The following is a 13,253-nucleotide window of genomic DNA, read 5'->3' on the forward strand; positions in this document are numbered from 1 at the left end:
TGGGTTACAAGCTACTGAATCAGTGAATGCTGTAACGCTATTAAAAATATGTCAAAAAGGATTAAACAATTTTACTTCTCTCATTATTGTTATTCATATTTTTGTCAAACGTTTTCACATGAAAAAATTTTGGTGGTACTAGAACCTAGTATGTGGTAAAATCAATCCATGTATTTGTAAGGTCGGTTTTCCATGAAATCGTCATGTGTTTCTGCTGCATAACAAGCCGCCAGTGGGATGCCTTTAAGTGAAATGAGTGTTCGTTATGTGTTTATTATAGAAAAGTGCTTACATGTACATCTAAACTCAGTCGCTCTTACAATGAAGAAATGTGTATTTTACATGTTAAATATTTGTTAAAATGGAAATGAGAAGATCAGATTATTCTTTAAAAGTAAATATATGTAATAGATTACATTAAAAAAGATAGGAATTTTACTTTTTGTAAACAGAACATTAAATGGCTTGTCTCGGAAGCTTAAACATTCATGATAGCGAAAAGGACTAACGTCAACAAATCTGCAGTGATTTTCACGTCACGGAAACTCTCATGATTTTCGTGTACAATTTCACCATACATATATGGTATTGCACACGAGTTCCAACGCTATTTGTTTATATCCTGGGTAAGACGTCTTCATAAATGGGTAATGTTGTCAGAAGCCATTTCTGTAAGGAGTTGGTAAATTAATTCCAATTAAGCTTATGTAACAAAAAGGTATAGTTTTCAATCAGTTCAATCCGTATAGTTTTATGTCAGTGAAATTTCATGTTATTTTACCACAGATTTTATAAAATGTTAATATTTTGCACCATTGATCAAGTTTCGGAGATAAACATTTATGTCGCAAAGCATTGAGTGCTTGTCACCCGGAACGAAGCATGGGTCTGTATGTTCAATACGGGTGATATATGTAGCCATGTCGGGTTTCCGCTATCGAAGGATTTTGTCGCGAAAGACTTTGCTCGCTTTGTATCATGGACATGCATGTTAGTCCTAATGCGTTTAGCATTTTCACGTGTACAAGTGGTATATATTTTTATATGACTCCGACAAAATAAAATTCAAAACAGTATACCACTCTCATCAGTAATAACTATCCTCTCATATTTCATTAAAATTATTTAACCCCTCAAAAAAATCTTCAAAATAGCTGCCGCTCCATCCAATGAAAAGGAATAAGTTTGCTATCGGGGCGGGAACAGACTGGTACTGCATTTTTAAGAAAATATCGACTGTCTACGTACCCATTGTCCAAAGCAGCCGAAGACCATCACATCATATTTGAAGATTTCAAAAAAATCCGTTTTTAGCCTATCCGCATAGTCTATGCCGCCTGACCGTCTCCGTGGCCTAGAGGTTAAGACGTCCGCCTACGGTGCGGGAGGTCGTGGGTTCGATCCCGGGCCGTGTCATACCGTTAAAAGTTGGTACAATTTTAAGTAGCTCCTTTGCCTGGCGCTTGGCATTTAAAGGACAGTCCTTAGAAAAGTGGTATACTCAGTACTGGTTCATCCCAGGAAAGTTGTATCCCGTGTATCGGTGCTTTACACTGAGCGCGTTAAAAAGCCAAGAGGTCTCTTCGTAAAGAGCTAGGGTATCGCACCCGGAACTCTTGTATCTCACTCTTTTTCTTCAAGTCTTCCAATGTCTGGATTTGACTGCGAATTGCTGTCACTTCTATCTCATGTCACTTATTACATTTGAACACAATTTAAGTCGTGATGGCGTTACGGTGGAGTCAACAGACCTTGATAAACTCCAATAAACAAAACAAACTATACCCCCTGCAGTTAGTCTGTTTATTCCACATGGCAATAAAGGCACATACATAAAACACTGTGTATGATCGGATAGAGAGATAGATAAGATGGGGGTACTAAACACATTTGGAATACTAGCTAGTGCCATGTCTGTCTTATAGTAATTAGGATGTTTAAAAATTATATTAACACTGTTTACAAGATAATTCTAAGAATGAATATTGAATCATCCTTGAAATATGTGCCTTATACTACCTGGAAATGCAGCATTATAATTACGACGATCATTTGCAATAAAGTTTATTTTATTTGGTACCAAATGTACATTAAAGTTCGCAGAACAGTGTGGTAGTTTGTCACAGTTTAAAAAGATCGAACATTATAATAATTTGAAACCATACCCACTGTTTTCATCAGGTGGTTACAAATCACGTGCAAAACACACCCAGGAAATCAAAACATGTGGCTTATATAAGTGGTTACAAATCACGCGCAAATCACACACAGGAAATCAAGGTAAATGACTTATATAGGTGGTAGCAAATCACGTGCAAAACGCACACATGACATCAAGACAAATGGCTTATATAGGTGGTTGCAAATCACATGCAAAATACACACAAGCATAACATTTTATGAAAAACTTGATAAAGTTATAAGGCCAAGTTTCAGTACTGCTATATCGGAATCCGATATCTGATTATTTATTCAAGCGTATTGCATATAAACAAGTTAACATTTAAAAATAACACAATTCAGACGCAACCAATATACTACGTATATAGATTAGAATAGTATGCACACGCCCAAAAATATATAACGTAGAAGTAGTAGAAACTCTAACATCAATAAACTATTTTCGTTCAAAACAATCCTCAAACCTCTCTGAACTAAGCGTTTGGTGACAGAGATTTCCTAGTTCTCATTAGATGTTTACATGTTACAAAAACACATACCAAATTACGAGCCAATTGTTATTAGAACATGCTAATTGTCACGAAACTATTGTAAACACGATTGTCTGAGCCACTTCCTACAAGCTTACAACACAGTTGTCTCGGCATGGAACATAAAAAGGGACCAAACTCTGAATCAAATTTTCCCCATGTTGTCAGCGACCCAATCATTCACCCAGGAAAGAAAGTTGTGGACTTCAAAGTTGAACGGTTAAATACAGACAGTTCTCTAGACATGTCTAATAATAGAGGGAAAATATCAAGGAATAGGTTTGTATTTTATTATGTTCATTTATGTGACATGTTATTTATTTCCAGGCTATCCTAAATGCTAAAACTGAAAGTGACAAATACATGTATAGAATTAATAATTAATTCAGAATTATGCACAAGTCAAATGTAACCACGCCCCCCCCCCCCCCCCCCCCCCCCCCCACACACACACTTGGGTTGTCGAGGGAAATGGGCCGTGTTTTTACCTTCCAGGTTCCGGGTGATTGCAGCGGTTTTGTCTTTGCCACCAAAATAGCGGGGTATGGCCGTGGTTACAATTGACTGGTGCATTAGAGACATAAATTAGTCAAAACAATTTAGATCTTTTAGTCATACTTAGTTTCTGGAGATCACCATCTAACAGTATAATAAAGAGTCATTCATTTCTGAAATGGAATTTATTGACCTCATTTGCAGACTGATAATGAGGTAGCCACAATAATGCATGTTTAGGGAACTTTTTTTTTAAATTTTGATATTCATTTTGTTCCCTATATGCCACCAGTCAACTAATTCATACCATAATATATTCTTCAATTGTAACTCCACCATGCATTGTTAAATTAAAACTTAAAAGTTACACATTATTTATTTTAAGCCAATACCTTTCTCTTATTACACTTAGATGTTTCATGAAATACAAATTCAGATCGATCTGTAAACAAAGCATCGCCATTTTTTAACTATCTAGCAGGTGCCCGTTATCTTTCTGCTCAATATACTTAGCGCTAGGATCTGTCTGTCTTAGCTAGGAAAACAACAAGTGGGATATGGATGCGTAGAGTTGCCAATAAAAATCGTCAAAGACTCTGAAGCAGCTGTTTATATGGACTAGATAATGAGGTAGCCTACATTTTAGACACACTTTAATGTTATGTTTTTATATATTTTTTTAAGCTTTAACTGTCAGACATGGCAAACAAATATTCTACGAAATTGAAATAAACAAAAAAAAATGGGCTGATTTTACTGAAATTGGTCTAACAACATAAAAGTTGGTCCATACAGGCAAATTGTTGGTTTTTAAAAGCCCTGCTAGGACATCAGTACCATTTATAAAAAACTGTGGAAGTTGCACCCCCCTTTCAGGATTTCAAGCTTTATTTCCCCTTTTAATCTCAAGTCAGAGAAAACCCTTGCACAGTAAGGTGGTTTGACTGTTTTTTGCAAATAGTAAGCCAAGTTAGTTTTCATCATACTATTACAAAGCGCTGAATGCTAAAACAAATACTTCCATTCCCCTGAAACAATTTTGTTCTTTGCTTTATCACTGCTTACAAAGGTACCAGCACCAAAATATGATGTTAGATGTAGAAAGGTAACATATTGTATTTGCTGGAAGTCATCATTCTTTTGTTTACACTCTAGAAATCTTTTGTTTAAACTCTAGAAGTCTTCTCTCCCCTTTGTTTTTGTACAGTATTGTGTCAGTAAAAAAAGTATTTGGACATGGTTGATGATTGTAGTTAAATTATTAAAGTATTTTGAAAGTTTCAATGTGTAGTGTGTAATAGTACTTATCCTTCTGACATATTCTGTTTTACCTTCATATCCAATCCTGTAGTGTGAACAAACCAGCCCCCCTGACAATGTTTGTATAGGTGGACGAAATCCCATTCCCACATGTTTTAACACAGTAATTGATGTTGATAAAGAAGTGTTTATTTCTTAGATAATTGTCCCATAAATTCCTTGTATGAAGTTTTCCAAAAGGAATTACTAATATCATTACGGTATATTGGATGCCTATGTTTCGGTTTATTGATGACATTCATTATTGATAATCTGAATATACACATGTATAAACACCCAGGGATTGAGTTCAGAATTGCAATTTTATAATTATCAACAAAGTACATTTTAGTCATAGAATTTATGACACATAATGCAGAACAGATGTAGGCATTTTGTTATAGAAGTAAACACACTGTTCTTAGTTAGTGACATAAACATAAATATAAACAAAAATCAGGATGGGCTGTCATAGACTAAGATCTATTCTATGTTTAAAAGATTCTTTTATATAATTGGACAGTTTAATATATACCGGTAGTATCTTTTTTCAGATGTTAAGTTCTATAAACCTATTCATGCCTGGTCTGACATAATAATATTTATTTTTTTAATATTTTTTCTGAGTTCATATTACAAGCCAATATTAAATAATTAATTGTCTCAGTCTATTTTTAAGTGATTTCATCTTCTTTATCACGAGAATTGCAAAACATAAGTTTATTTGTTGAATATTGTAAGTTGCATATCTACTGTTTTGAAATAGTATTGTAAAATCATATGTCATGTGGCAGAAAAAAGTTCAATCTAATGTTTCAGTCAGTTTATGTTATCATATAGGTTTTTTGTTGCTTTGTCATTACACCATTTTTGCCTAAACTTGTCTAAAATTTGACATCATTACCTGCTGAGACGTGTTGTAATCTATGACAGTAAGAAATCATTATGTAAAATCTGAATAGCAAATCTTCATCATTATGTTTTAACTAAAACATGTTTAATACTAGTCATCTTTTGCCATCTCAAAATTTAATGCCAAGGGTGGCCATTTTAATAAAGGATTTTAAATCGTAACTGCTATTATCCTACCGTAACTTTGTATATATGTCAGAATGGCAATACATCAATATTTTTATAATTCCTCAATTTTGTAAACATTTTCAATGATGGCTTAAATGTCATCATATATTAGTCTTATCTGAATGCTTTAAAAAAACATCAATATGATAAGCTATATCATGAAATTAATTTCATTCAAAAAGGCACAATTTCTTTTGAAGACGCCCAGTGTTCAAGAGGCCTTAATGCAATTAGTAAATCATTTCTTTGTTACAAAATATAAATTTCAGACTGGAGTACCGGTATATGCCCTTAATTTAGACTGTCTTTGCCATACACTTGTTCATCAATTAGTTTGATACTTATGATGAAAAAGTTTGAGGAAGTAGTAATAACGCCACACTAAGCATTAATCATGAAATCAGGACAAGAGCTTACAATTTCCCACTACCCTGCCTTTGTTAAGCTTTTTGCCGAACCTTTTGCATTAAATATAGAATGAAGTACATGGAAATCAATATAACTGGCTTTGAAAATAATTCCAACAGGGGTTTAGCACTTGGATCCAGCTTTAGGTCGGAATCCTTCATACTCACACTAAGTTTGTTTACATTCTTGGATGTATGTGCATAAACTATAAACTTTATACATATGCAGTAAGCTGATATATATATATATGTAAAAGATAGAGGTCATTAATTAAAATCTTAATGATTAAGAATGGGCATAGTGACCCAGCATCAAGTCATAATCCCCCATACTCGCAGTAAGTTTTGTTTACATTCTTGCCTGTATGTGCATGAATTATAAACTTTATACATATGCAGTAAGCTGATGATAAAATATATACATGTAAAGTAAGATGACATGAATTAAAATCTTAATGATTACGAATGGACGTAGTGACCGTAGCGTTATCAATTCTGCCCCTAGTGTAATCTACAGGATTGTAAAATGCTCAGTACAAGAAAGACAAGTCAACCCCACAACAGATAATTTAGTAAAATGTTATCTCCCTTGTTAGCTCACCTGTCACATAGTGACAAAGTGAGCTTTTGTGATCACAATTTGTCCGTCGCCCGTCCGTCCATCCGTCCGTCCGTAAACTTTTACTTTAAACGACATCTCCTCATAAACCGCTTAGCCAATTTCATCCAAACTTCACAGGAATGTTCCTTGGGTGGTCCCCTTTGAAAATTGTTCAAAGAATTGAATTCCATGCAGAACTCTGGTTGCCATGTCAACGGAAAGGAAAGACAAGGCCTAGAGCCTTAATATTTGGTATATAGCATCATCTAGTGGTCCTCTACCAAAATTGTTAAAACTATCCCCCTGGGGTCAAAAATGGCCCCTCCCCGGGGGTCACTTGTTTTATATAGACTTATATAGGGAAAACTTTAATCTTCTTCTCAAAAACCACAAGGCCTAGAACCTTGAAAATTGGTATGTGTCATTATGTAGTGGTCCTCTACAAAATTTGTTCAAATTATTCTCCTGGGGTCAAAAATGGCCCCGCCCCAGGAGTCACTAGTTTTATTACATAGTGTTATATAGTAAATCTTTAAAAATCTTCTTCTCCGAAACTGTAAGGCCCAGGGCTTAGATATTTGGTATACAGCATCATCTAGTGGACCTCTACCAGATTTGTTCAAATTATTGCCACAGGGTCAAAATTGACAGGGTCAAAATTGACCCCGCCAAGGGGGTCCTTGTTTTTACGTAGTGTTATATAGTAAATCTTTAAAAATATTCTTCTCCAGAACCGTAAGGCCAGGAGCTTAGATATTTGGTATACAACATCATCTTGTGGACCTCTATCAAAGTTGTTCAAATTATTGCCATAGGGTCAAAATTGGCCCCGCCCTGAAAGTTATTTGTTTTTATATAGTTTTATATAATAAAACTTTAAAAATCCTTTTCTCCAAAATATAAGACCTAGAGCTTTCATATTTGGTATATAGTGTTACCTAGTGGACCTACACCAAAGGTATTCAAATTATTGTCCCGGGGTCAAATTGGCCTTGCTCAGGGGTCATTTGTTTTTACATTGTCTTGTCACTTAAACATCTTTTCCTCTGAAAGTAAAGGTCAGAATGACTCCATACTTGATATGTAGCATCCTTACAGGGTCGTCTCTCAACTTTGTTCAAATGGTTTTGTTTGGCCCCTGTTAGGGGTCACCAGAGCAAAAAATAGAAAAACCTTTAAACAACTTGATCTTATTAACTGCTTGATGGATCTTCAAGTCTGAAGCATCCTAGCATGGGCCTCTGTCAGGTCTTTTCAAATAATTTTGTTTGGCCCCTTTTATTTATTTAAGCTACAGCAAAGAAATTTGGGCCTTGTTCACAATTTTGAAAACTACTATCAATGTTGTGCTTATATGACCTTATCTGTGTGCTTTTCACCTACCTTCTTTTTTGAAGCTACATCAATTAAATGTGTAGAGTTTTAAAAACAAATATTAATGTTTCCCTTGGATGACTTTGACTGTGACCTTTTGACCTACTATCTTGTTTTTGAAGTTACAGCAATGAAAATTAAACCATGTGTACAGTTTTTTTAAATAAAAATCTATGTTGACATTGGATGACTATGACCTTTTGACCTACTTTGTTATTTTTTAAGCTGCAGTAATGAAATTTGGACAATGTGTACAGTTTTGAAAACAAATATCAATGTTATCCTCGGATGACATTGACTGTGACAGTTTGACCTACTTTCTTTAATTTGAAGCAACTTCAGTGACATTTGGACCATGTGTACAGTTTTGAATGCAAATATCAATGCTGTGCTTTGATGACCTTATATGTGACTTTTTGACCTAATTTCATATTTTTGAACCTTTTTCTCATTTATTTCTACATAGAATGTTTACATAAAAGGCAACAAAAATGATATTTTGTAAACATTTCAATGCTGAATACATTTTACAAAAACATAAACACACACGCACGCACACACACGCAAATATATTCTTGAACATACTGTAATGAAATTTCGAGCATGTAACAGTTTTGAAAGCAAACATCAATATTGATATCGGCAGGTGACCTTTTGACCTACTTTCTTATTCTTAAGCTACAATTTTGACATTTGGACCATGTGTACAAAGTTCAAACACTTTCTCTCAGGTGAGCGATTTAGGGCCATCATGGCCCTCTTGTTTTTGGGTGTTTTTTTTTTTTTTTCAGGGTTGGCAGAGCAAAATGAATCATGACAGGAATTTATCAGATTACATTAGGATAAAATAGTTGTATTTGTGACAGGTCAACCAGAAACAAACATACTTTTTATGTTTATAAAATGTGGAACAAAATTCCCCTGAAGCTTTTCAACCAGTTTCCCTCATACTTTTTATAAGCTCGATGCTTTGAAAAGGTTATATTTCAATTAATTTTTAAACATGATTTTAAGTAAGTTTACATCTTTAATTTCACACAAGAATAAGATCTTTGAATGCAAGAGGTTGAAGGCTTTATGTTTATTTTAATATTTTTTTTTAATGTATACATGCATTAAACATCTAGGACAGTCTTATATATAAATTATTGGGTTTTTACATTGCTCTTAAGCTCGAAAAAATTGTTTCGGGGAGTGAAAAGATGGCGCTTTTCTCCATCCCTTTTTCTGTTCCCTATCTTGTGTCTCCTCAGGAACACCTGAACTGATGGAAGGATTTTAAAGTAACTCCTTCACTTGATCAAACTCATGTGCCAAGTGCATGGTCCAGCCACCTATCTTCAAGGGCAAGGTCACAATTAAGGATCAAGGGTCAGTTAGGCATTTTTTGGTCTGCTTAAAAACTCCTCATTAGACAGAAGGGTTTGAAAAAAATATTAAAATTTCATGCCGACATGCAAACCAAAGGTGCTGTCTTAATCTTCAAGGTCAAGATCACACCTGAATTGTGGGAAGGATTTCAAAATAATTTGGCACAAATGTTCACCAATCAAGCCAACCAGCCACAAAAATGTGCATTATGGGAACTATTTTAACTTCTGGACATTCATTATGTTCCCCTTAAATTGTTGTTTTAATAGGTCAGGGTCAATGGAGGCTATTCGTTGCCAAAAGTCCTGACATGTAATTCCCACAATGTGCTTCTTAATCATACTAAATATCTCTTACATTTGTCAATGTAGACGTGCTATTTGTTGTTTCTATTCGTCAGTTTTTCCGTATTGATTTGTCATTTGTCATTATAGTAGTCAAAATGTATATTTGTCAGATATACCCTGTATAAACTCACTAAAACATAGATCGTATAACTTGCCTTTAACAATATGATGATGTAATTTAGAAAGCCGAATCATGCATATGTAAAACTGCAATCCTACAGTCGACACTCGCAATCGTAAAATGAACATTTGCAGTCCAACAAGTCCAGGTTTGCAAAAATGAATTGACAAGCTCAGAATTACAAGGATAGACGATTTCGCCTATACCTTATATAGGGTAAATGTCACTGAAAGAAATGAAGGTGAATGAAATTAATTTCATTCAAAAAGGCACAATTTCTTTTGAAGACGCCCAGTGTTCAAGAGGCCTTAATGCAATTAGTAAATCATTTCTTTGTTACAAAATATAAATTTCAGACTGGAGTACCGGTATATTCCCTTAATTTAGACTGTCTTTGCCATTTATACACTTGTTCATCAATTAGTTTGATACTTATGATGAAAAAGTTTGAGGAAGTAGTAATAACGCCACACTAAGGATTAATCATGAAACCAGGACAAGAGCTTACAATTTCCCACTACCCTGCCTTTGTTAAGCTTTTTGCTGAACCTTTAGCATGAAATATAGAATGAAGTACATGAAAATCAATATAACTGACTTTGAAAATAATTCCAACAGGGGTTTAGCACTTGGATCCAGCTTTAGGTCGGAATCCTTCATACTCACACTAAGTTTGTTTACATTCTTGGATGTATGTGCATAAACTATAAACTTTATACATATGCAGTAAGCTGATATATATATATATGTAAAAGATAGAGGTCATTAATTAAAATCTTAATGATTAAGAATGGGCATAGTGACCCAGCATCAAGTCATAATCCCCCATACTCGCAGTAAGTTTTGTTTACATTCTTGCCTGTATGTGCATGAATTATAAACTTTATACATATGCAGTAAGCTGATGATAAAATATATACATGTAAAGTAAGATGACATGAATTAAAATCTGAATGATTACGAATGGACGCAGTGACCGTAGCGTTATCAATTCTGCCCCTAGTGTAATCTACAGGATTGTAAAATGCTCAGTACAAGAAAGACAAGTCAACCCCAAAACAGATAATTTAGTAAAATGTTATCTCCCTTGTTAGCTCACCTGTCACATAGTGACAAAGTGAGCTTTTGTGATCACAATTTGTCCGGCGTCCGTCCGTCCATCCGTCCGTCCGTAAACTTTTACTTTAAACGACATCTCCTCATAAACCGCTTAGCCAATTTCATCCAAACTTCACAGGAATGTTCCTTGGGTGGTCCCCTTTGAAAATTGTTCAAAGAATTGAATTCCATGCAGAACTCTGGTTGCCATGTCAACGGAAAGGAAAAACAAGGCCTAGAGCCTTAATATTTGGTATATAGCATCATCTAGTGGTCCTCTACCAAAATCGTTAAAACTATCCCCCTGGGGTCAAAAATGGCCCCTCCCCGGGGGTCACTTGTTTTATATAGACTTATATAGGGAAAACTTTAATCTTCTTCTCAAAAACCACAAGGCCTAGAACCTTGAAAATTGGTATGTGTCATTATGTAGTGGTCCTCTACAAAATTTGTTCAAATTATTCTCCTGGGGTCAAAAATGGCCCCGCCCCAGGAGTCACTAGTTTTATTACATAGTGTTTATAGTAAATCTTTAAAAATCTTCTTCTCCGAAACTGTAAGGCCCAGGGCTTAGATATTTGGTATACAGCATCATCTAGTGGACCTCTACCAGATTTGTTCAAATTATTGCCACAGGGTCAAAATTGACCCCGCCAAGGGGGTCCTTGTTTTTACGTAGTGTTATATAGTAAATCTTTAAAAATATTCTTCTCCAGAACCGTAAGGCCAGGAGCTTAGATATTTGGTATACAACATCATCTTGTGGACCTCTATCAAAGTTGTTCAAATTATTGCTTTTGGGTATTTTTTGTGTTTTTTTTCAGGGTTGGCAGAGCAAAATGAATCATGACAGGAATTTATCAGATTAACATTAGGATAAAATAGTTGTATTTGTGACAGGTCAACCAGAAACAAACATACTTTTTATGTTTATAAAATGTGGAACAAAATTCCCCTGAAGCTTTTCAACCAGTTTCCCTCATACTTTTTTATAAGCTCGATGCTTTGAAAAGGTTATATTTCAATTAATTTTGAAACATGATTTTAAGTAAGTTTACATCTTTAATTTCACACAAGAATAAGATCTTTGAATGCAAGAGGTTGAAGGCTTTATGTTTATTTTAATAATTTTTTTTTAATGTATACATGCATTAAACATCTAGGACAGTCTTATATATAAATTATTGGGTTCTTACATTGCTCTTAAGCTCGAAAAAATTGTTTTGGGGAGTGAAAAGATGGCGCTTTTCTCCATCCCTTTTTCTGTTCCCTATCTTGTGTCCCCTCAGGAACACCTGAACTGATGGAAGGATTTTAAAGTAACTCATTCACTTGATCAAACTCATGTGCCAAGTGCATGGTCCAGCCACCTATCTTCAAGGGCAAGGTCACAATTAAGGATCAAGGGTCAGTTAGGCATTTTTGGTCTGCTTAAAAACTCCTCATTAGACAGAAGGGTTTGAAAAAAAATATTAAAATTTCATGCCGACATGCAAACCAAAGGTGCTGTCTTAATCTTCAAGGTCAAGATCACACCTGAATTGTGGGAAGGATTTCAAAATAATTTGGCACAAATGTTCACCAATCAAGCCAACCAGCCACAAAAATGTGCATTATGGGAACTATTTTAACTTCTGGACATTCATTATGTTCCCCTTAAATTGTTGTTTTAATAGGTCAGGGTCAATGGAGGCTATTCGTTGCCAAAAGTCCTGACGTGTAATTCCCACAATGTGCTTCTTAATCATACTAAATATCTCTTACATTTGTCAATGTAGACGTGCTATTTGTTGTTTCTATTCGTCAGTTTTTCCGTATTGATTTGTCATTTGTCATTATAGTAGTCAAAATGTATATTTGTCAGATATACCCTGTATAAACTCACTAAAACATAGATCGTATAACTTGCCTTTAACAATATGATGATGTAATTTAGAAAGCCGAATCATGCATATGTAAAACTGCAATCCTACAGTCGACACTCGCAATCGTAAAATGAACATTTGCAGTCCAACAAGTCCAGGTTTGCAAAAATGAATTGACAAGCTCAGAATTACAAGGATAGACGATTTCGCCTATACCTTATATGGTAAATGTCACCGAAAGAAATGAAGGTGAATGGGCGAAGCTAACGAATTGGATTTTCTTTTGTTTATTTCCGTCGAATCAAGCAAGGGAGATAACATCTTCGCCTACCTCCTGTAAATTCCCGGTTGTAAGTCCGAGTACTCTCTCTTTATTTCACAATAAAAACTAAAATTAACTTCATCTTTTATTTTATTTTGACGATCAATGTTCCTAAATGGGTTATAAATCACCATATTATTTAGTCAATTGCAGTTGGGTGTA

At 34.7% G+C, this 13,253-nt stretch overlaps 1 protein-coding gene across 1 annotated transcript in view; it reads left to right on the top strand.

The window, feature by feature from the left end:
* Positions 1 to 2,672: 2,672 nt before the first annotated feature.
* Positions 2,673 to 13,253, top strand: part of LOC128246816 (NAD kinase-like) — a 43,217-nt gene continuing 32,636 nt past the window's right edge. Inside the window, exon 1 of the mRNA XM_052965273.1 lies at positions 2,673 to 2,990. Within this exon, the coding sequence (XP_052821233.1) occupies positions 2,827 to 2,990 (164 nt within the window). The 5' untranslated portion in view covers positions 2,673 to 2,826. The remainder of the gene's footprint in view (positions 2,991 to 13,253) is intronic.

This window comes from Mya arenaria, chromosome 9 (assembly GCF_026914265.1).
Source record: "Mya arenaria isolate MELC-2E11 chromosome 9, ASM2691426v1".
Classification (NCBI taxonomy): Eukaryota; Metazoa; Mollusca; class Bivalvia; order Myida; family Myidae; genus Mya; species Mya arenaria.